At 40.4% G+C, this 23031-nt stretch overlaps 4 protein-coding genes across 9 annotated transcripts; 1 reads left to right on the top strand and 3 right to left on the bottom strand.

Moving 5' to 3' along the window:
- Window positions 1–252: 252 nt before the first annotated feature.
- On the top strand, window positions 253–4783 carry LOC135586491 (uncharacterized). 6 transcript variants are annotated; one of them, XM_065167765.1, is made up of 3 exons: window positions 253–1526; window positions 3618–3738; window positions 4422–4783. In XM_065167765.1, exon 1 carries the CDS (start codon window positions 537–539, stop codon window positions 1458–1460), a length of 924 nt encoding a protein of 307 aa, XP_065023837.1. In that variant the 5' UTR covers window positions 253–536; the 3' UTR covers window positions 1461–1526; window positions 3618–3738; window positions 4422–4783. The 6 variants fall into 6 exon arrangements, with proteins under 6 accessions (XP_065023837.1, XP_065023825.1, XP_065023814.1 ...); XM_065167753.1 differs by having other exon boundaries at window positions 3887–4783; XM_065167742.1 differs by having other exon boundaries at window positions 3618–3745; window positions 3887–4783.
- Window positions 4784–5437: 654 nt separating this feature from the next.
- On the bottom strand, window positions 5438–7049 carry LOC135649414 (proline-rich receptor-like protein kinase PERK2). Its single transcript, XM_065167734.1, has one exon. It carries the CDS (start codon window positions 6807–6809, stop codon window positions 5772–5774), a length of 1038 nt encoding a protein of 345 aa, XP_065023806.1. The 5' UTR covers window positions 6810–7049; the 3' UTR covers window positions 5438–5771.
- Window positions 7050–7797: 748 nt separating this feature from the next.
- Window positions 7798–13843, bottom strand: LOC103981499 (shaggy-related protein kinase eta). Its single transcript, XM_009398246.3, has 12 exons — window positions 13279–13843; window positions 12231–12317; window positions 12081–12140; window positions 11713–11985; window positions 11561–11635; window positions 11415–11471; window positions 10372–10512; window positions 10201–10251; window positions 10032–10127; window positions 9211–9294; window positions 8875–8976; window positions 7798–8336 (listed from the first exon to the last, which is right to left on the bottom strand). Exons 1-12 carry the CDS (start codon window positions 13390–13392, stop codon window positions 8241–8243), a joined length of 1236 nt encoding a protein of 411 aa, XP_009396521.2. The 5' UTR covers window positions 13393–13843; the 3' UTR covers window positions 7798–8240.
- Window positions 13844–16596: 2753 nt separating this feature from the next.
- Window positions 16597–21605, bottom strand: LOC135649398 (nucleobase-ascorbate transporter 2-like). The gene is made up of 14 exons (XM_065167702.1): window positions 21175–21605; window positions 20958–21055; window positions 20284–20460; window positions 20030–20130; window positions 19633–19708; window positions 18649–18708; window positions 18340–18524; window positions 18161–18257; window positions 17978–18064; window positions 17802–17860; window positions 17634–17725; window positions 17471–17548; window positions 17210–17370; window positions 16597–16950 (listed from the first exon to the last, which is right to left on the bottom strand). The coding sequence occupies exons 1-14, from the start codon at window positions 21269–21271 to the stop codon at window positions 16738–16740; spliced, it is 1581 nt and encodes a 526-aa protein (XP_065023774.1). The 5' UTR covers window positions 21272–21605; the 3' UTR covers window positions 16597–16737.
- Window positions 21606–23031: the final 1426 nt, after the last annotated feature.

Below are 23031 nucleotides of genomic sequence, written 5' to 3'. Positions count from 1 at the left end.
AGAACAAGACATAAAAGAAAATGCTATTACAATGTGATATTTCACCATTAATTTCACTTGTGTAAATAATAGGAAAGATTTCACCTTCCATTATAAGGAAAACAAATGATTCCGCCCAAATTGCAATGCTTCAATGGATACAGGTCTCGTAGAAAAAACCCACCTCCAACGGTGGTACCGACCAGGAGCCGTTCACAGACGTAGGTCTTCTCGGTGACGGTCGTGCTTCGAGCATCGGGAAGTCCCGTACAAGGCTCTAAGGACGGGATCCCGTCCAAGTCGGCGAGTGTGTCCCTGGATAAAATCCCTCGTTGGATTTGAAATGTCGATCGATTAGGTACTTAGGGCTGGATCTCGTATCCTCTTTCCGATTTGGTCATTGCGATGGCTAAATAATTGATCGATCAGGTAATTAGGGCTCATGCTCGAGCTCGTATTGTCCTTCCGATTTGGGAATATGCCGATGGGTGACCAGTCGATCCTATTTGGGGTTCAAACTTGGTGGAAGAGTCGGCTCAACCCCGAACGCTGGCGAGATGGGCGACCCGAGGCGATCTTGGAGAGAGGATTCGCGTCATGGAGACGATGCCTGGGGTCGACCGCGCAACATCCCATGGACGCAGCCGGATCCGCCCCCACAGCCTTGGGGCGGATGGGGCTGCCCTCCCCACTCCGTCCCCCTGTGGGAGAAGATATACCTCAGCGACGTCTGTGGCATGCCATGGGAGAGGATCTGCATGATCCGGAGATGCATGTCCGTTAGTCGCCACGAGGGCGTCTTCCGATGGGACGATTCGGCGGCCTTGGAGGCTTTCCAGAACTCGAAGACCAGGCTCTGGGCGGAGTACCACGGCCGCCCCTGTGACATCCCCTTGCCTGATCCGGATATGTTTATCGACGAGGTCGACCACGACGCCGTGATCGACCCCGAACTGATCGCGGACTTGGAGATGAAGCCGGCGGATTCCGCTGATTTAGTCGACGGCCGCATCAATAAGCTTCCTTCGGCAACGGATAACAGCGGTGGTCGTCTTCCGACTGCGAACTGGGATGTTTATCTTGCACAGGAGGTGCGGCCTACGGGATGGGGTGACGTGCCGGAACCTAATTCCTGGAACCAGCAGGGAAAGGGTGTAGTTGGCAACTCATGGAATTGCGTTGGTCGTGGTTGGGATCAGCAAGCTACTCAGGATGATCAGTGGAGGGGTCGTGGAAGGGATAATTATGTGGGTTATAATGATAGGATGAGTATCCCGTGGGAAACCTGGGAGATCACGAATAGGAATTTTGAACCAGGTAGAAGAAATGGAAGGACAAGGGACGAAGGAGGTCACTGGGGACCGAGACATACAAGACCGAAGTATCAAACCAATGCTTACCAATCAAATGACGACCGTCGGAGAAACTATAAAGGAAAAAATCGAATGACAAATCGTTGCTACAAGGAGACCCCTGCTTGAAATACATGCTATGTAGCAGTCATAGACCACATCTTGTTGCTGATACACAACTTTGCAGTTTGACAGGTTATGTTTGATGTCTTTTGCCATTTCACTTAGAAATTACTATGGATACAGATTTTTTATCATTGTAGTGTCTTGACATGTTCTTATTTTAGTTCAAATATTTTTATCAATATGATGTTTGATTGGCAAAACAAAATCTTGTTGTTGTATTCCTCCACCTCGACTTTACAATGTGGACGAAGATCAGACGTTCATATGTTGTTTCACATGGTATATAAGTTGGATTCCTTTGGAGCTAAAACATCAAAATGATAGGAATATCGAAGGCACATGTGCCCATGTATGTATATGCCAAGGTGATCAATATTTTTGTTTTACTTTTTATCATATGGATACAGACTTTTCTTTATATCATAGCTGGTTAACTAGATTCCAAGTCTCACATTATAGCAACATTACATTTATTTTATTTTCTTAGCTTGTCTTTTTTTTCAGTAATCAGAATACCTATTTTAAAACTTGATGGTTGTAGTAGACTTTTCACGCCCAGGTCTACAATTGTTGTCTCGCTTTGAGGAAACATTGACTTTCCATGTTTCCTCTCATTCGTACTATCTGTTTATTCACAGCATATTGGGGAATTAGGAAGGCGATATTTTTCATGCTAGATACCAATTTGAACCCATTGAAGAATCTGTATATCTGCAGATCCTAGCTTCCTTTAAACAAGGCATGATTTGCACGGTGCCCATTCTCTGAATGATGTACTATCCTTTTGGAGCACTTTTATGCAGGTTATTTATTTGATTATGGACCATGGAACTTACCTTGAGAATCCAGTGGATTTTTGGCTATAAGAAATTTGCTAAATATAGGATATATTTTGCACAACCAGAGATGCATGCTTAAAGAATGTCATCTACTCCACTTCTTTCTAAACATCCTGGTTTAGCCTAGGAGTTGAAGGGCCATCAACTCTGTGGGGTTAATCCACGATAACTGAACCTTAGGCTGTCCAAGGAGTCTTTGTTATTTGTCTATGAAACGTATTAAAAAAATGAACTGTAGTTATTGATGCCACAAAAATTCTCTGTTTAAGATGCCTTAGCTTCTTTGCATCATGAATGAAGTCTTTGAACTTTGGAGCAGAGAAGATTGCTGTAGTCTCTTTGAAGAACAATTTTATAAATTTAGGATCTGATGCACAAATGCTTAAAATGTTTGTTGCTGGAGAGTATCCGTATGAACCTGAGGTCTGCATCTTATCCCAAAGATCTGTAAAATTTTTAGTGTCCTTAAGCCAGCGCTGAGTAGTTCCTTGTAGACCAGCTCTGTAGCTGCTGTGACACACTTGTCAGTGTTTCTTAATTAATTGAAAGTTTGTACAACACAAGAAACTTGTGTGCAACAGTTAGATTTTTAAGGACATAAACCTGGCAACTCGAGCTTGTGCTTCAGTGGAAATGAAATGAAATGTTATTTAATTGAAAAACCAATGAAATGGTTCACATGAGCAGAGCTGTTTAAGTGAACTCTATTGTTTGCACCTGTATGCCGTTTTGTGCTGTGGCATAAAGCAGGTGACACCTGCAAATTCATGACACCGAGCTAAAAATCCATAAATTCATCTTCCAAGGTGGCTCCACCTTGAATGAATAACTATGCCTATTCTTAAGATGGTTTCCATTAAGAGATCACTTGTAATATCAAGTCTTAGTCAGCACTGTTGTTTTGTACCTATGTTATTCTAAGTCCTATGTTAGATCTTGTATTCTTAAAGATATTTAATTCATATAATAGGTTATTTCATAGAATCACTGGGGTTGCAAGGTCTTGCTATTATGTTAACTTGGCTGTGGATGTTTCATGCATGGTAAGTGAAGATATAAATGTGGGATGCAAAGCATTTTACCTGAAGATCTATAAAATGTGGCTGTCTTCCAAGTATACTGGCTATGACTTCATTGCATAATTGCAATATGTTTGTGTATCTGAGTAATCCATTTATCTCTGTTTCTTTTATGCACCTGGAGTTTTAAATTGTCAGATTGTCTTTGGCTTGAGCTGAAAGCAGTTTTTATTCTCACTATTTCCTTCATGACAAATGGCATGTATGAATTTCTCTTGAGATGTTTGGTAATTCAAATTAAGGTTCTGCGGGTGTGATGTTGATCGAGACATCTATGATGTGAATGAGGCTTATTGCTATCTTCATCCAGAGGTGGCAGCGATGTTCAATCCATGAATGATCAGACGTGTCATGGTCTTGAGGGTAATTGGTAATCCTAAATCTCTATCAACTTGTTTTACTGTTGATATAGATAGGTTGATGCAAATGATAGATAGGTTCATTGGCATAGTTCCGAATCCATCTTTTATCTCTCTTGACTTACAAAACAACACTTTTATTGCTGGACCAGGGGGGTTAGTCTCTTGAATACCGGTGGACTCTCCCAGATACTTTCCAGCTATCCAAAGGTCTCGTGAATATAGCCACGGTCAGCCAACTCCTTGAAATAATTGAATCATAGATGGATATTTCTATACAATTTGTTGGAATTGCACTGACATAGGATATGATCCCGAAAAGACCTATGGACACGTTTGCTGCTTAAAAAAATGATTTTCCTGGTGCAATCAAATGATCTTCACAAAAATCTTCCAATCTCTCTGTTTGGTTCATCACGGACAGGTTCATAAATGGACTGCTCCTCTTCAGCTTCATCGACCTTATCTACTACATTGTGTAGACCCACACTGTAATAAGCTATTTCTTAATGGTTCACCATGTCCACTTTGATTCACGAATTGTGATCTTTGTGCTTATCAGAAGTGAATTCTGTGGTGCGCAAGTCATGCTAATTTCAGAATTGTGTGCGAGAAGCCGCTTACCATCTTCACTTTGAGTTTCTGCTGCTTGGCTACGGCTTATGGTAACTCTTATTTGTTGGGCAGACTGTGTCGTTGCAGAGAACAGGGGGAGCTGGTGGTGGAAGCAACACTAGCAAGAGCCAGATCACAGAGGCCATCTGAGGTTTGGTTGATGAATCTTGTCTCTTTAAAATGACATACAACTGTGATAGTAGGAAGTTATAGTTCTGCTGTTCATTTAGGTTGTTCTTGCTTAAAGCTGTTGTTATATTTACTAGTGTTGTTGTTGGCTACCAAGATTTGGTTTTAATCTCTCCTTGGCAGCTTTGGTGGGATCTATTTATAGGGGTTTAAGTTCAATGTTTGTGATTTTGGGATTTCCTTTTGCACTTGTTTCCTTTCAAGGGGATTTTAAAGTTCAATAAAAAAAAATTATTAAATGGGAAGCTTATCGTGTGACATCGTGGGAATTATGACATCTAATCTAGCAGAATCAATCGTTTCTTTTTAAAGCTGCTGCAAATCTATGATACACTTTGTTTCCCTTTTTTTTCCTTGAGAATTGGGATCACTGGAACTGGTTTTTAGGTCTTGGCTGATGTACATGTATTTTGATAGGATGGTTCTAATCTCCTACCCCTCGTCAGAGTGACAATGTGGCATTGCAAGGAGGAAATTTTGGTTTGCTTTTTTCATATAGATTTTTAATTCCTAATGGCTTTTCCTTGCCAGTTTTGACAGAACTTGTTCTCGTGACCATATGTTTTAAGGGTTGTGGTATCACGATTTCTTCTGTAGTGTTTTCCTCCCACTGTGGTTTCTAAAATTGTGATCATCCTTTGGTGTTACTTAAAGATGTTTGTTAAAATGAATAGGTAATGACCTATTCAATTAATTGTTTTTATACTGACAATTATCATCGCAGATTTAAATCTAATCTGCTCTCATTTGGGTCCACATTCATCAGCCGTGCATGTGAATCTGCCTGCACTCACGGGAGTAGTCGTGAGAAGACAGACAATGGTCCCTCCTCATCTCTTCTCTCGCTTTGATGAAGCAACTGCTGCTGGTTTCCTTGGGAGGGAGAGTTGGGGAATGGATTCGACTCGTAACACAGTCTCGATTTGTATTAGTCTAGCAGGAATCAGTCGAATACGATCATGATGTCAATTATTTACTACTACATCAAGAATCCGAGGATGGATGGAAGTACTGTGACTTGATCTGTCATTGGATCGCAGCAGGTCCATCACAACCAGTACCCACAAATGAACAGCACTCTCTCTCTCTCTCTCTCTCTCTTTCTTCTGACACGCTCATGGACAACCATTCTCCCCGTCACGTCCCTCTCACGCACGTACGTCCGCCACTGCTCTCTGCCGCCCCATCTCTCCCAGTCTCCCTCGCCCTCTCTGTGACATTCACGGTATGCCGTCAGCACCCGTCGGTGGGGAGTTCCAGCCGCCCGCACTCCTGCATCGCCCGCAGCAGCTGTGCCCCCTTCCGCCTTCCCCGCGAGCTGCACTCCCCCTGCATCGCAACCACCACCGCCCTCCCCACCTCCGGCGGTGCTGACCCCGCGGTTGGCCCTCCGTAGATCGCCGCCATCACCCCGATGGCGCACTCCCTCCCCCTGCCCGCCATCCCCTCCACCGCCCCCGCCAGCGCCGCCGATGTCGCAGAGTGCGCCCGTACCTCGGCCGCCCCCTCCGCGACCCTGCACAGCAGCTCCAGCGCAGCTAGCGCCCGCTCCGCCGTCGCCCCCGCTGGCCCCGACGCCACTACCGCCTCAATCGCAGCCGACGCGGCTCCGGTCTCCACCGCGGTCCGCCGGTTGTGGTCCGCGAGTAGCAGCGCGAGGAGCACCTTGGCCGCCGGTCGGGCCGATGCCGGGACCCGCAGGGCGGCAACCACTCCGGCCATCACCTTCGGAGGGCAGGGTACCGGCGAGGGAGCGGTGCCCGGGGCGAGGGATCTCTCTAGCAGACGCAGGGCCGGGAGGCTGACGCCGGTGGCGAACTGGAGCTCGGCGGCATGAAATACCTCAGCGAGGTTGAAGGAGGCAGCGGCACACGTGTCGAGGGCCGGCGGTGGACGCTCCGTGTCAGGCGGTAGTTGCTGCTGATCGTGGTGGTGCAAGGGGAATCTCCACTGGGTGAAGCTCTGGGAAGTAGACGAGGAGGAGGACGACGAGGACGAGGAGGAAGGAGGAGGGCGTCCGGGTTGGGCCGGCCGCGGCGGGTCGGAGGCGACGGACTGCTGAGGAGGGGGCGGCGGCGTCGAGGCTGAGGGCGGAGGAGTAGTAGCCGCAGGTGGCGGCGACGCGGAGGCTAGGAAGGTGGCGGAGGAGGGGGGAGGGGTGGTGGGGCTGAGAACGGACTGTGTGCAGTTGCCGAAGATGCCGCAGGAGAAGAGAGCCCGCGGCTGGGTCTTTAGCTTAGGATGGGGATTCTGGTTGCTGCTCCGGTTCATGAAGGCGAGCTGCCGGCGGCGGAGTCGCAAAACCGCAACAACGGGGAGGGAACGGTCACAGGGGGCGCCACGCCAAGCGAGGAAGGCAATGGAAGAAAGCTTATATCATCTCTATATAATAATGAAGTGGTGGTGGTGTGTACTTAACCGTGCGAGTCTCACAGGCCATCGCGGCGTTGTGTAGGACATGAACGCCGTGAGGCCCACCGTTTTAGAGCTTAAGGTGTGGCGGGAATGGGGTCGGATAGATGACGTGGCGATCGACGGTTGGCCGGTTCAACAAGCCCCTGGATTCGATGTGCGCGGGTGTGCCATAGATCTGGAAACGCTCGAGTAGATTTGGGCCTTGGTGCAGCGTGCCAATTGGGCTTGGCGGGCCTTGTGATGGGCCTCCTTAAGGGATGATTAATAAAAAAAAATTCCCTAATTTTCTTATATAAAATAAAATAAAATAAAAGAGAGAGAAAAAAAGTACTAGTTTTCAATATATTTGACTGTTCATTTGACTTCACATGCATACGATATGCTAATTACTGTACGTGCCACAAACTTTGATGTGATGTAACAATTCATCAGTTCAAACATCAAAAGCCACAATAAGTGGTCACCTCTCTCATCGTACCACACTCTCGGATGGCTTTGCTGGTGTTCGATACTGAAGGGGAAGCACGCACACTGAAGGAGTAGGAGAAAGCACGACCAGAGGCCTGACACCGAATCAGGGACTTGGGACCATCACACGGAATCATTCTTTTGCTGCCCACATCTATTGGTTCTTGCGATGTTCGTACTCTATGCAGTTACCGAACCCACTGCAGACGTCATGTCAATGGATCAGAAGTGAGAACGGTCGAAAGAACCAGCGAAGAAGATGTTAATTTTGGCTCCGTCGAATCGTGACATCTTATGACTAGATCGATCGAAAACTATCATGTGATCTCAAGCGTTCACGGGAGCACACACAGATACCGCCACTGACGAATGGGCATTACAGAAGTTTTCATCCTCAGCTCAAATCTTCAATCTTCTAAATTACATACATTTACAATAAGAACGGATGAAGAAAAGAGGAGCTCCCATGAGCTGCACTCGACTTGGACATCCTACCATGCACCGACATCATCAAACAACAACGAAAGAGATCAAACCACAGTTAAAAGCCACGTACATAGTCGTCCCCTCCAGCAAAACATACTTCTTTGAACATTCGGAGCCATCCACAGAAGAAACAAGATCCTAATGATCCTAAATAAGTTGCAATATACAGATTTCGGCAGTAGGCAGGATAGGTTATAACAACCTTGCTTTTAACCCGGCAGCTCCACCTGGTTCATCTTGCACACCTCTTGCCGAAATTTAGCGATGGCATGAAAACTGTGCAGTGGGATTACTTGATCTTGACCATAACATCACGAAGGTGATTGCTGCACACTACGTCCCAGGAACTCGCAGGAAACTGAGACTCAATTGTCGCCTCAGGTGTTCCGGAATCAGCTTGTCGATGAGCTCTGGCGATGCACCATTTAACTGCAAAAACAGGTAGCCAGGATTAATCCACTTGCATCATGAAAAATTTAATATTACCAATTTATTTCCATGTTTAATATCCATCTACTGATAATCCTGGCAGCATGGTGGTAGACTTGTTAAATATGATGACAGAAAGAACAAAACTTATGCCAAAAGAGAGACCAATTTGCAAGATGATTAAATTTAAAAATCAAACCATTACGTGATTACCTAGTAAGGTTCCTTGTAAGTGTTTCTAATTCCCCTGGTTTCAATTTTCAGAAGTAATGGTTTTTGCCATTGCAAATGCACCAAGAATTAGGAAAGTTTGAAAAATCAGCACATGACCGAAATGCAAATATTGGATTTACTTCAGCCTCGTTCCCCATAACTCTTTAAGCTTAACAAGGGCTTTGTCTCATAAGAAGTTATAACTACCAGAATTGCCTTAAAGAATTGTATGTTTGCATATGTTCTAAAATAAACTAAGAACATAGAAGTGTCAAGGGAGAGAAAAAGATTGGCAGACAAAATGTCTTGAAGCTGTTTTGCTTACTTCTTGTTTGAAGTCAAAAAGTGGAGGCAGAGGACGACCATTCGGCAACCGTGCATTTGGTTCTCGTAGCTCATCAAAGAAGGGGTGAGCACATGCTTCCAACTGAAATCGGAAATACCAAATATTGAGAACAGAGGGGTATCAGATATAAAACATTTCTGGTCTTTACAGAAAACAATATTTTACTACTTTTTATTGAGCAAGGTACTACTATATGATGAGTTTTAGGAAGGAAAAGGGCCTAAATCTTGTTATACACAAAATGGACCATACTATAGTTGTTATTCTGTCAGCCGCATCACTGTTTTTCAAGAAAGTTTAGGAAGAAAAACTTACTGCAGTGCACCGAAAACTAGGAGAGTATTGGAGAAGGCGCGACGTAAGATCTATTGCCTCAGGAGGCATTCGCTTATGAAATATCTGAAACATTACAACATACTGTAAGACTCTTCAAATAACAAAGGTCAAGATTATGCATCATAATGGAAACAGCTATCTTAATAAACAACCAAAATTAGAGAAATATCTCGATAGAAATATATCATAGTAAATGTTAGAACAGAAAGTTCTCACATATCTCGTTCCCAAACCAAAGCAAGCCAACTGTCTCATTCAACAATAGGTGAATATTTTCCAAACAAATTCAAGATGTCAGCAAAACAAATTTAATAAGCTCAAGCACTTTCGATTACAAGCACCTAATTGGTCCAGACATCAAACACAAGTACTAGTCTTTCCGAGTAATATTTTTGCTGAAGCACATCTTAATGACAGCTATTTGATGTGTAACCCTCATCAGAGACTTCACAAAACAACAAATGCACTGGTAAGGTGGGATGTTCTCTCTCCAAAAATTATCAATTATTTTCTATATTACTTGTCCAAAAAATAAAATCAGCATCATCCATTAACAAGAAAAGCTTTGGTACAGGGATCATCAAAAGTTTACCAATATGGGTATCCTCCAGTTCATCATAAATATCACACAAGAACACAACTGGTAAGTAACAATTTTCCTGAAGAAAGTTATCTGTTTATAAGCAAATCAGTTCCAAAAGAATCAAGCTTCGGGAAGTTTGCAAACATTCTTTTTTGAGCTTGAGAGTATTAGTATAACTCAGATGATAAAATCAACATGATAAGTAACTGCAAATAACCTTGTGCCATGGATGAGCCTTTATCTGTGGAAACCTGAACTCTGTATAGTTTGGATTCATGCACCGAATTTCTTCACGAGTTGGAGTCCCGAGAACCTGCACAAAAAGGAAACATGCATCCTTGAAATCACAAGAACCAGTATCAACCAAAAGGGCAGAAGAATCATACCTTGATTATCTCAACAAGTTGATCGACAGCACTGTCTCCAGGAAATAATGGCTGAAAAACGTGCAGTATTGTCAGACATAAGATGTATTTAATTCATTTAACATAGGAATTCAAAAGTCCTCTTTGATGGATTATCAAAGCACAAGAACTGATAGGTAAGATGAAGTGTACCTGACCGAGGAGCAACTCAGCAAGAACACAACCCACTGACCATATATCAATAGATGCTGTATATTCTGTTGCACCAAAAATAAGCTCTGGAGCACGATAATACCGAGAGCAAATGTAAGAAATGTTTGGTTCACCCTTGACCTGGTACAGTACATAGAATATTAGAAAGAAAAAGCAATACTAGAAAACAAATGAAAAAGAGTCAAAAGGTTTCCAATATCCTTGAACAAATATATCAAAGTTAAGTATAGAGATTGCACAAGTGCAGGATGACCTACAAAAAAAACACAAGGATATTTATCCATGAACATGCTGGTAACGGGACTGCAAAAAAAATGTAGAAATAAACCCAATAATCCATTAATGTATTTTGCTTCCTTCTTTAGTCTCTCTTATATATGCATTTTACGCTTTCTCTGGCTCTGATGGATCAATTAAAGAACCATTTTGTGTTAATTCTAACACACTGTTGAACATTGGCATCTCATACACCGTGTAATATGGCATCACAGCTCTCCACAATTTGCCAATTTATGAAATGATTACCTTTGCTTCGCTACACGCTTGGAACTATCAAATGCTAGAATTATAATCCAGTCCAAAAGTACTAGAAAGTCATATTCTATTATAGGATAGGCCAGCCTTCATATCACCTTGTTACGGAATACAATGCAGCCATCATAATGTTTCACAATTGTCAAAAGTCTAAGCATATCAATTAATTTACCTTTTATGTTCACGACTTCAAACAAAGCAAAAGAAAAAGAAGAATAAGAAAATTATGTTCTTGGGAAAAGTGCTAAATTTTCACACAAGTACAAGATGGACTAAACGAAATCATAATGGATGTATCTTCTGATGTAAAACAATGCATAAACGAGGTGTCAAATTAATCAATCAATTCATAATAAAAAAAATCCCATTATTATTAAGTAATGTATATTTTCAAAGATCCAGTGAAACTGATTGATCCATTAAAGAACACTAGAAAACATCAAGGCAAAAAGATAACAACCATGAGTGTCATTCCAAGTAAGACATACCAAAACCTTTGCACTTCCGAAATCACATAGCTTGACTTGATGAGTAAGAGGATCTACCTGCAGAAAACTCAACTAATTGTAAAGGAAGAGACTTTACTTGATCAAGCTTGATAGAATATTAATATTTTGAGGCCACAGGAACCTACCAAAACATTTTGTGGCTTTACATCTCTATGGCAAACACCAGGAACTGTATGAATATAAGCCAACCCTCTAAATATCTGAAAACAGATCCAAGTCAATTCTCTCATCCATGTGTCTGCAAAATGGGACTCCCAATGGAAAACAGATGATTTACCTGATACGTATAAAGCTTCACATATATAAGAGGCATCCTCTGATTCACACTGCTGTAATGTCTTAGAACACGATAAAGAGTTTCAGGCACATATTCCATGACCAGGTTAAGAAAAAGCTCATCCCTGCTTGTGGTGGAGAAGAAACAATGCTTTAGTGAGATCACATTTGAATGATCCATTGAACGCATCAGCTGCAGCTCACGGTTTTTGTATCTTGGATCCTGCAAAACCTTCTTTATCGCAACAGTCTCCCCTGTTTCCAAACATTTTGCCTGCCAAAAGACAATCATGTTTCATGTTTGAAATCAAAGCGCTACATGGTGTCATGCTCTTGTGAACAATCAAGAAAGAAAGAAAGCAAAAAAACCTGGAATACAATTCCAAATGAGCCAGTCCCTACGACGCGCTCTGCCATGTAACTGATGGTCTGCATAGCAAGTAAAAGGGCTCAGAACATGGACATCGAATAACGTGCTCACATTGCAATTTCAGATACAATGATCTTGCGGGTCCTAACCTGCTTGGGTTCACCATTCTTGCCTCCAATGGTGGTGGAAATGATATGTCCAGTGACTGCATCGTTCCCCTCCAAAACAGATGTTTTCTGCAATATGTAGTTAAAAAGGAGTTTAATTAAGACACTTCATATTTCTATCAAAGCAAAAGAACCAGCAAACAGCTGAATTTACTAAAGCAATAAATGGAAAGATCGGAAAGACGGACACAGGCAATTGGACTTAATTTCAAGGCACTCAAACAACTATGAACTGCAATAAACTAAACGGAACTAACAAAAAGAGAACAAACTCATCCAAATTAATAAGCTAAGCTGAAGACCGAGGCAAGGCCTACAGAGAGAGCGCCAAGTAACACATGGATTGGATATCAGCGAAGAAATGACCTCAAAAGTCCTCAAGCCAGTATAAAATGGCAGCATCCGCCTCAAGAAATCCGGATATAGTTTGAACAACAAGCACGTGATATCAACATAGTCAAAATCCAACAAAAAACCTCAAAAAAAAAAAGGGTCACTATTCTCGAACGCATTGAAGAGAATGAAAGGCATTGCTCTTTAATTAAGCTTAGAGCAGAGATCGGTGGCCCAAAAGGCAAGAAGAACAACTGTAAGACGTACCAACCCCTAAAGGGAAAGCAAAGGAGAAGCCAAAAATCTTCTCAATCCTGAGTACAATTACACATAAACAAAAAGATCACACGGATGAATCCCCCGCTATATTCTTCAAAGATTTACCAAGAAAAAAGGGCAACAGCATAAACGTACAGATCAAACAGGATAAGAAGGAGAATACCTCGGATCCACACGGCTTCCACCAAAGAAAATGAAATTCTGGCTAGACAAATGCTGTATGATCTCTTAAAGCAGGCAAACGTTCACATCAAGAACAGATTTTTCCACCCGGAGAGGAGAAAACAACCAAAAAGAACGCTCCGAAATCGCAAAGAAACAGCTCGAATCGCCTTGAAGAAGCAACTTTTTGACACGGGAACCACCGGAAACACGATAGACATCGAAAAGGGTTCGAAGAGGGGGAAGAAGTGGCTACCTTGTCTTCATCCATCCCAGGTCGGCGAGGAGCGGCGGCGGGGTTGAGCGTGTCGTGCTCCTGCGGCGGCAGGGGCGGCGGCGGATGATGGGGTCCCAGCGGCAGCGAGGCCATGTGATAAGGTGGGGAAGGACGAGGGCAACGAAAGAGGGAAGGAAAGACTCGACCTTTTCAACTCCTCGGTCTCATGGTTTTCCAGCGGATTCCGCACTGCCGCATATCAAAAAATGTAGGAAACGAGCAACAATTTCTACTCGAAAGAAAAAGACTTTTTCGAAATTGTTCTATTGGCTTGCTCGTAATCCACATCGTCTTTATAACAGCCGCTTTAACCGACATCACATCCGCCAATAAATGTGATGGAAGAATTGTTCGAGCAAGTAATGTAAAACGCAATGGATCTCGACAACCAAAGCAGTGAATAATTGTTGGACCAATAAAGAACTGTAGAACATTTGACAGATATGAGTGCAGAATGATTGAGCAACAAGGGTTCGGGTCATTCATCGATAGCTTTCCACGCCACGGTGGGGGCTGGGGTCTCCATCTCACAGTAGCATCCCTTTGGAGGAGCTCGGGGGTGGCCCGTGAAGCTGCATGAGAACGCCTGTTGATGCATCGCCCACCAAAGCTATGCTGATCGCGATCACGATGATAACCTCGACAATCATTGGTCTACTTTATGGAATTGGGGCCGCAGATGGCCTCGGAAGTCAAGAAAGGGAGTGGATAATCATCACGATAATGTATGTTTTCTTTATACGAGAAAAAACCAGGAGTAATCTGTCGACCAATTCTTAAATTCTTATCACACCACAGATTTATTAAAAAATATATTATTATTTTATTATTCATAATTTATTAAAAATTATCTTTGAATTTAACTTTTTTTATTTTTATAATATTAAATATTTTTAATTAAAATAAAAAATATATCGATCACAAGAGACAAAAAAAAAAGTTTTTTTCATCCAAACCTTAGATCTATTTGAAAGTACTAGATTATTCTCAAAATAAATATAGTAGGTAACTTTCAAAAATTATAAAAAATAATCTTTAATACTCATGAAATATATAAATATTAATAATTTAATATAAAATGATAATATATGAAACTCAAGTATAAGAAAAATCATGATAATTAATATACAATAAATAATGTCGTGTATCGATCACATATAACACATCTTCATAACATCTTGATAATCTTTAATACTCACCTGTTGAGGACATATTCCTTCAGACAATGAATGGAGGAATCATCTAACTGTCATGTTTGATGACCCACTAATCCCCGAATGAAATTACTCTATCTGCCCTTAGTAGGGATACATAGTCAATCATGATTATTCATTCGGTTTATGCATCCAAGAAGTAATATGATAATTGATTATGACCTACTAAATTATGTCTATTAGTGGCTCGTAACGGACACATAGCTACTTTCATATATTATACTTCCAATATAGATTAATCAACATAATCACATATATTATAGGGTAACAATCATATTAATATCATTAACTTAATCTTAAAAAATAATTAATTATTTTTAAATGATATATTTAGATTAAATTTTTAAGTCTATCAAATCATAAGGACATCAATCTTTCAATATTTTTCAATCAATCAAAACTCTAATCGGAGTAGTCTAATTGACTTGAACAAAACTCAATTGGATGAAACAAATCTTAAATTCTTATAGAATTGATCTAGAATCACCCTAGACTAGTCTAATTTAGATTTGGCTTGAACTAATCAAGTTGATTTGAAATCACCTTGAATTGGCTTGAACCGATCAAACCCGATCTCATTAGTCGACTAATAAGTTTAAATAAATAAAAGGAGAGAAAATAAAAGTATAGTGTATAGTGTTAGCCAAGATCAAACCAACTCACTTTAAGCCTTGGACAGGTCACCTACATTGCACATGTCTATTCCAGTTAGCAGGTTAGGTTGAGGTACAATAGACTAAACAGAGAGATGATAATGTGTCTAACGCCAATCATATAGTTAAAGCGGGCTTAACTTCAATGGTTGAAACGAGGCTTACTCATGGGTTGGGCTTGACTTTACTATTGAATTGAGCCACACTTGACTCATGAGATATGTTATGCTTAACCACATAAGTTAAGTTATACCTAATCTTATGTGTTTGGTTAGCCTTGGCCACATGAGTTAAGCCGTAAGTGGTTATATAGGCTAGGGTTGGGCTTGACTTTACTATTGAATTGAGCCACACTTGACTCATGGGATAAGTTATGCTTAACCACATAGGTTGAATTATTTATACCTAATCATATGTGTTTGGTTATCTTGGCCTCCTTAGTTGAGCCATAATTGGTTATATAGGTTAAGCTATACTTGATCATATAGGTTGGGTCATATCTAACCACATGGGCTAGATCGTATGTAGCCATATTGATCGAGTCATGCCTAATTATATAGACTAATTCATGCAAAATCAACTTAACACCTTAATTTGACTATTCTTATTAAATTAAATTTTAATATTTTTAAAATATTATAAAATAATAATTGACCTCAAGTTCATTCTTTTTTTATGAATTAACTAATTTATATTAATGATTTTAAATTTAAAACTAATTAAATTATAAAAATTCCAAAATTTCATGAATTAAAACTATTATTAAATTAACAAATTTAATAATCATTATTTATTAATCATAAAATTTTGAAATTAAAATATTATTATGTATCATATAAATTATAATAATTATAATATTAAAAATGTCAAAATATGAATAAAACTCACTAATAATAAAAAAATAGAGGATCCTACCTTTTCTTAAAATTTCTATCATCAATAATTATAAGCAATAATTTAATTTTTATTTTAAATTTATTTTTATTTTACTTTCACACACAAAGATAACATTTTTAATATTTATTTTTATGGTTCACACATAAAAAATAAAATTCAAGATAATTACTTTCTATAAACCACGTTACTCATTAGAAAATAAATAAGCTAATAACTTAATTGATTGGCTAAATTTCTAACTTATTCACATGATGAAGAAAATGAATTTTAATAATTTTCTTAACAATACTATGCAAATAAGAAAATTAATAATTCAAATAAAACAAGACGTTACTAATGGTAACTTAAAGAGAGAAAAATCTCCTGTGATTACAATTTTGACCGGAAAACAGTTAACGAGGAAACCAGGGAAAACCACCTGAGTTGTTCCACCAAAACCTTTGGTCCGGCGGATTCATGGCGAAGATGAGATCATTCTTTCTTAATTGCAGCATGAACCAAACTGGAGGAAAGGAAATAATAGACATGCTTCATAAAGAGAAGATTGATCTATTGTATTGCCCATCAAACTCAGAATATACATGATATGAGTAGTAGATTTGATTAAAATCTACATTTGTATCGACTCAACAATGTCTACCACCTTCCCTTCGTCACTTATCTACGCAACAACCTCATGATGGAGCAAAGAAGCGGTTCAGGTTGAAGGGGAGAGTATAGAACTCCTCGTTCCTGCTGTCTCCCTTGAAGGTTCGGAACCTCCTCCACCATGGCATGCCTCGGTCTGCGGCAGCGTCCTCGAAGTCGAGTGTGTTGTCTAGGAAAACTGCAACTATCAATGCCACGGTTGGCGGGGAGGAGAAGATTGTGTTTATGTAGTCATTGAACTGCAATAGGATAATGAAATCAGATCAGGAAATGTAAAACCTCTCGAAAAATCCTTAGTATATTTCAAGCTTAATTTGTTTGAGATGTTCTTCTTCTTTTTCTACAGTGCATTGACCGCTCTGTAATTTCTAAATGCTTGTATTTAGACTTATGATTACGGATTATGCTCCACGGAATCAGATAAAAGTTACTATTAAGTTGTTTATGCTCGATCTAATTTAAAGACCGGCAGATATAAACCAAGTGTGCGACACAAACCCATCCTGCGTTGGTGTGGGCTGGACCATGCTGAGCACTCAGAGTGTAGCGGAAGAAGTATTGAGGAACGGATAGGCCAAGGAAGATGGAGACGCCAACGATGAAGAGGTTGCGCATGGAGTTCATGTTGGTGAACTGCAACAAGGACAGCCCCACCGCAGCTTGAACGGAAAGAGCAGAAGAGAGAAAAGATTTTAGTGTCTCATCAGTAATCATGAAGACCAATTCTGTATGACACCAAAGGGAGGAGGACATACGTACCCACAAGCCCGAACAGAACACAGTAAACAGCAGCAAAGATGGTGAATGGAATGGAGGCAAAGAAAGCTCCAAATTTCCCTATGTCAAAAGAGCAGCTTCAATATTATCCCACATCAAGCGAAAACCTATTTTAATTGATTGGGAATGTCAGCTTATCACTCACCCATGATGGAGAAAAATATCATGAAACAAGCTGAGATCTGTGTGACCCTACGACTCCCAACTCTCGTTGATCCGAGAAGCCCAACATTCTCCCTGTTGTTCCAAGTTATTAAGCTTCATAGAAAATATGCCTATGATTACCGGAAAAGAAAGATCATCGCGAACATACACAGAGACAGTCGAACCACTTGCAGTGCCAAATAGCCCATCAAGTAGAATTCCTATTCCCTGTTAGTTTTTGAAGCATAAAAGAAGACATCAATCATCATCCGTTCATTCTCCATAATTATATTTAATTAAAGATTTTACCCGGCACAAGTTCATTCCGTAAGGTAGATAAATCACCTGCCATCCAATGCCTCGGCTCAGAACATGAGCTGGAGGTGGTGTTGCACTGGCTAGGCGGGCTGCAGCTTTGAAAGCGCCTGTTGACTGTGGCAAAACAAGAAACCTATCAGCTTAACAACAACATATAGAAGCAGTAGTGCACCATCAAGAACAGCAGAGTTCAACATTCTAACCACTTACCTCGATCAAGGATACAAGGACAGCAGCCATCATCCCAAAAGAATGGCCAGCATTGAAAGTTGGTGCACCCCATTGCAATGGGTATGGAATCTTTATCCTGAAAGCTCTGGCGTCAGTACATCAAATAGATGCTAGACATTATTGAAGGAGGATAGAAACATAAAAAGATGGGTAAGTACCAGGGAGCAGAGGAGATGAGATTGGCTCGGTCAGTGCGGCAGTTGACCTGGGTGCGTTCTGGCCGGTGTTTGTATGCACCACCAACCGTAAGCAAGTAGGCATAAATCCATATGATGACAATGGTTATCAGAAGAGAGAACCTCTCCAATATGGGCCACCGTCTAATGTGCAGATGCTTTAGATACTGATCAAGTTGTCACGTTTGGTTAGAAAGAGAATTTGCAAGGAGACAGTAAGGAAGAACTTGAAATCAGTTGCAAGCTGTCTGGGAGAACTGAATCACTAAATTGTGTCAGATGAACCAGTACCTGGGAGGATGCAATGAATAGGATAAGCATTGGAATGCCAATCTCCACACATCTTCCAACCTGATGCACAAACGAGCTAGGTTGAATATTGAATGTGATGTTGTAATGCCCATCTCTTATAGAAATTTCAGAACTTCTCTTTATATATTCAGAGCAATAAATTTTTGTCACAAAGACGAGGACAAATTTTGTAGGAAGAAGGTCGCCAAGAGAATTTCACCTACCAAAGATATTTTTCGCTTAACTTACCAATGGACAAGATTTCAAAACAACTGAGCAAGTCCGACACATTTCTGACAGTTCTGAGGTATCAAAGTATGTGCATACATCAATTTTAGTTTTTGTAATTACATATCATACCAAACAAACAATATTGGTTTTAAGAATCTAAAATCAAGTAGATAATACTATGTTTACATACTTTAATTGGAAGTTCTGATAACAAAGTTTTCTTAATGAATTTGTCCGAATTTTCCTGGTATGCACCATCTCTCTAGAAATGTACAAATCCGGTGATAAATTTGGTTGAAAAACATAAACATAGTAGATCATTTTACCAAAATATTTATGGGTTCATAAACATAATGCACCATGCCATTTACCACCTTTTGTGAAAGGTTTCAATAGGTAAAGAAAGATGCTTATTCATGTTACAGAGTTTACAAGTGATACTGCAATAGGCAAACGAAGTAGGTTACAATAGTTACATTTTGTACACAATCTTGTGCAAGTAAGAAGTTCACCATGCAGAAAATTGGAGGGTGACCATCTAATAACAGGCAGGATGATTACAATAATGCAAGATCGACATGTGCTTATGCGTGAAGAGAAAATGTACGAGATGTGAATCAAGATGCACCGCTTCTTAACATCCATGAGACCGACGCACAATAACTTTACATGCTAAACTGAAAAGCTAACTATACCTTCATGCAAACAAATCTTACAGATATCAAAGAAAAGGAGAGGTAATAGAGGTAGTACCACGGGGAATCCTCTGTCGAATAATCCAAATCCTACCAGTGAAACCACTGGAACCATTCCAAGAGGGCTGAAAAATCTGAATAAGGAACAAAACCATCATTTTATGGTTGGCCCAATGAATATCTGTAACAAGCTAATAAAATGCATGTTATTTAAGCAGACATGTCATAGCATTGGCCCAGAATTGTCCCCACGTTAATAGAGTCCAAAACTATCCATTTGGTGGATCCTTTCATGCAAGTAAACTGTCATCATGTTCTACATCAAAGAGAAAACCATGTTGGCTGGTATAAGTGATTATTGCTTGATCTGATGGACCACATTTGTTCAATTATTCTGCCAGACAACATGCCAGGAAACAAAGATATATCTTATGGTGGTAGAAAACTAGGTCTACCTGGAGCAGATCCCCCACAACTGGCTGTAGCCCAGAATGATCTGAATGCTGGAAGAGACAATTAAAGCTCCTTGTATCGCTCTCATGGTTTGGAGGAACCTCTGCTCACATGCAAACAATGCAGCAGTCCAAACTATTCATAGGAAAATTAACCAAATTTTCTTCTATGACTATCAGAATAGAGGGCACCGTATTGAGCAAAAATTAATGGAGCAGAACTTATTACAGAGGGACTAGATAACTTGCTGGCTTACTTCATGGTCGTCAGTTATCTGCGCCAGCGATGAGTCATGAATTATGGATATGATTGGAACCACAAATGCGTATGAACCACCGATGACAATTGGAAGTCGAGTTCCGAATAGGGTTTGAAGCAATGTATTTATTCCAGACACAAACAACAATGTCTGGACCACCTTTACCTTATCATCCTGCAACAATGGAACTCACTATCAGAACTCCACTAGTAGCCCTGTCAATCTGAACAGTTAGATAATAAAAACAAGTGACACCAACAGAAATTAAGTGGGTGCTGATCGATATGACACATAATAAGTAATCATCCATGGCTTGGAACAATCAATTTCATCTTGTATAGCACAATTGTAGAAAGTGAAAGTATATTAACTCAACAATCACTTCTATCAGTGCTTTGGAGCTCGCATGAGGAAGTCAATGGATACTAAATCTAAGTTACCTAAAACACTTAGTAAACAATAAGAATATATCTTCTTTCCTTCATATGTCATCTTCAGGTAATTCCTATGTCCATTTCTATAAGATTTGCCTATTTTTCTTCTCAAATTGCAACAAATTAACGGGAAAGACACTGATCAATTGTCAAAATGTAACAAAACACAGAAAGGAAAGAACTTGCTAGAGATAAACTGGACAAGATCGAGTTTTGATGGAAAGACTCGGGACTTACATCAGTTCCACCCATCAAGTGTACCAGAAGGGTCGGGATCATCACCGCCGTGCCCAAGGCCAATATGTAATGCTGAAATCCCAACGCAATAGCCTCTCCTATACTCCAAATCGTCAGGCACAAACCAGAACGCACTCGGTACTAACACACACCATTGAAACCGGAAAAAGAAAAGAGAAGCAAAATCAAGAAGGACGGTGAAAGCGATTCAACGCACCCCAAGATGGATTGGAATCGATGCAGTACTCCAAACCATGGAGCTGATCCATGGGCGGATGCGTGATCTCCTCCGGCTTGACTTCTGCCATCTCCATAAGCTACCAAACTCCCCAAACGCACAAACAGGAAAAGAGAAGGCCTGAAAACCGATAAAAATCTGATCTTTCTCGTTTCTTCCAAACGGTACCAAGATGGTTTTTTTCCGACTGCTACGCGGATGAGAAATCTAAAATAGCGAAAGAAAAGGCTGGAGAATCATTGGTGAAAGCTGAGAGATAATGTGGTGTCAAAGAAAGAAAGACACGGAGGATGAGACGAAGACAGAAAAGAACACGAGAGAGAGACTGCGCGAGAAAGAACGTATGGCCTCGCTCGCAAACACAACAAAGAAAGAAAAAACTAGGCGAGGATGATTTAGATGGCCAAAAAAAACACTTCTTTGCCACCCACCAAGTGACCTCCCCCCTGTTCTGCATTGTTCTTTATTCATTGTCCTTATTGTTTCTGGGAATTGGCCCGTTGGTAATTTTATGACCCAAATGCCCCTGCCAGTGGCCTGTCACAAAGCTGTAAGAACAGGCGTTTGCGCAGCTTTTATGCGAACTGTTGTCCCGTTTTACTCGTTATTTCCTTTGTGAATTAAATACTGGGGAAAAATCATTACCCTTAGTGATGCAGCAAATAAAGGTTTTTTCCTAATATAATGATCTATCAAATCCTTTAATTTAGTCTAGAATGAGTTCAGAAACAAATAGATTTAAATCTATCGAACATTATAATCCGTCCATTCCAATAAAATCGATCGATGTATCTTTTTATTGGGTTTAGAACGAGTTTGCATACAAAAATAATTGAGCTGGGATTCAAATTTAAGTATCTACGGTTAATCGAATATCAAACAATTAATAGCTACCTAATGCGTTATCATTCCTATTATTTTCGTGATTGGTGATGTGATATTTGTTGTCGGTGGGAGATCTCCTGGTTCAGTGAATTATTTTAATATATAATTATTTTTTTTAAATATTAATTCATCCCTTCAGGTCCAATGAATTATTTTCTCGTAAAAAAATTGCAAGAGAGCCTTGAAGAAAAACAAAAAAGAAACAGTTTTGTTGGCTCATCTGCTCTGAAGAACTTTTGACGGAGACTGATTGAAAGCTTTGAAGAACTTTTGACCAAATTGGTAGTCCAATTGTTGTCCCAATTTTGCCTTATTTAGGCCCAAGCCCACGGCCTATATGGAATCGTTCCATGCGTTGACCGTGGACTTCAACGGGGTTTGGAAATGGTATTGTTTACTGATACAAAAGCTGGCATGTTTACCAAATGAACATATCTATATTTTTCTGTCAGAACGACAAGTCCGATTAGGTATTGTTTTTGTGGTGGCAAAATGAGAAACTGCCAAAATAGTTCGTCAAGTGATGCAGGCGAATGCATTTGTTTGACCAGGTCAAGACGAATGCAAGTCTTCCTTGGTCGGCTGTTAGAATCGATATTTATGCGACACGTACGTTCTATTTGTACGGCTTCGATTGCTCTCCTATAAGATCGGTGGGATTTGTCATTTTATTTAGGTGATTTTTAGTATCTGCATATAGTTTGAGGCTTTGAGATGGTAATTAAGTATATATATATATATATATATATATATATATATATATATATATATATATATATATAGTTTTTTTACATTTATGTCATAATTATTATTCAAATATATTTGAATTCTACGAGAAAGCAGGTACTACTTTGCCTCACGCTTTGTAGCGTGTGATTCACGTGCGCGCACGACCGGCGCCCCGTGCCGGTCGTCCCGCCGCCCGCAGTGAGCAAAACCGCCGCGCGCGAT

The sequence above is a fragment of the Musa acuminata genome, chromosome BXJ1-4 (genome assembly GCF_036884655.1).
Source record: "Musa acuminata AAA Group cultivar baxijiao chromosome BXJ1-4, Cavendish_Baxijiao_AAA, whole genome shotgun sequence".
Taxonomy (NCBI): domain Eukaryota; kingdom Viridiplantae; phylum Streptophyta; class Magnoliopsida; order Zingiberales; family Musaceae; genus Musa; species Musa acuminata.
Note: the sequence above shows the minus strand (reverse complement) of the source record. Positions and strands in the feature narration are given on the sequence as shown.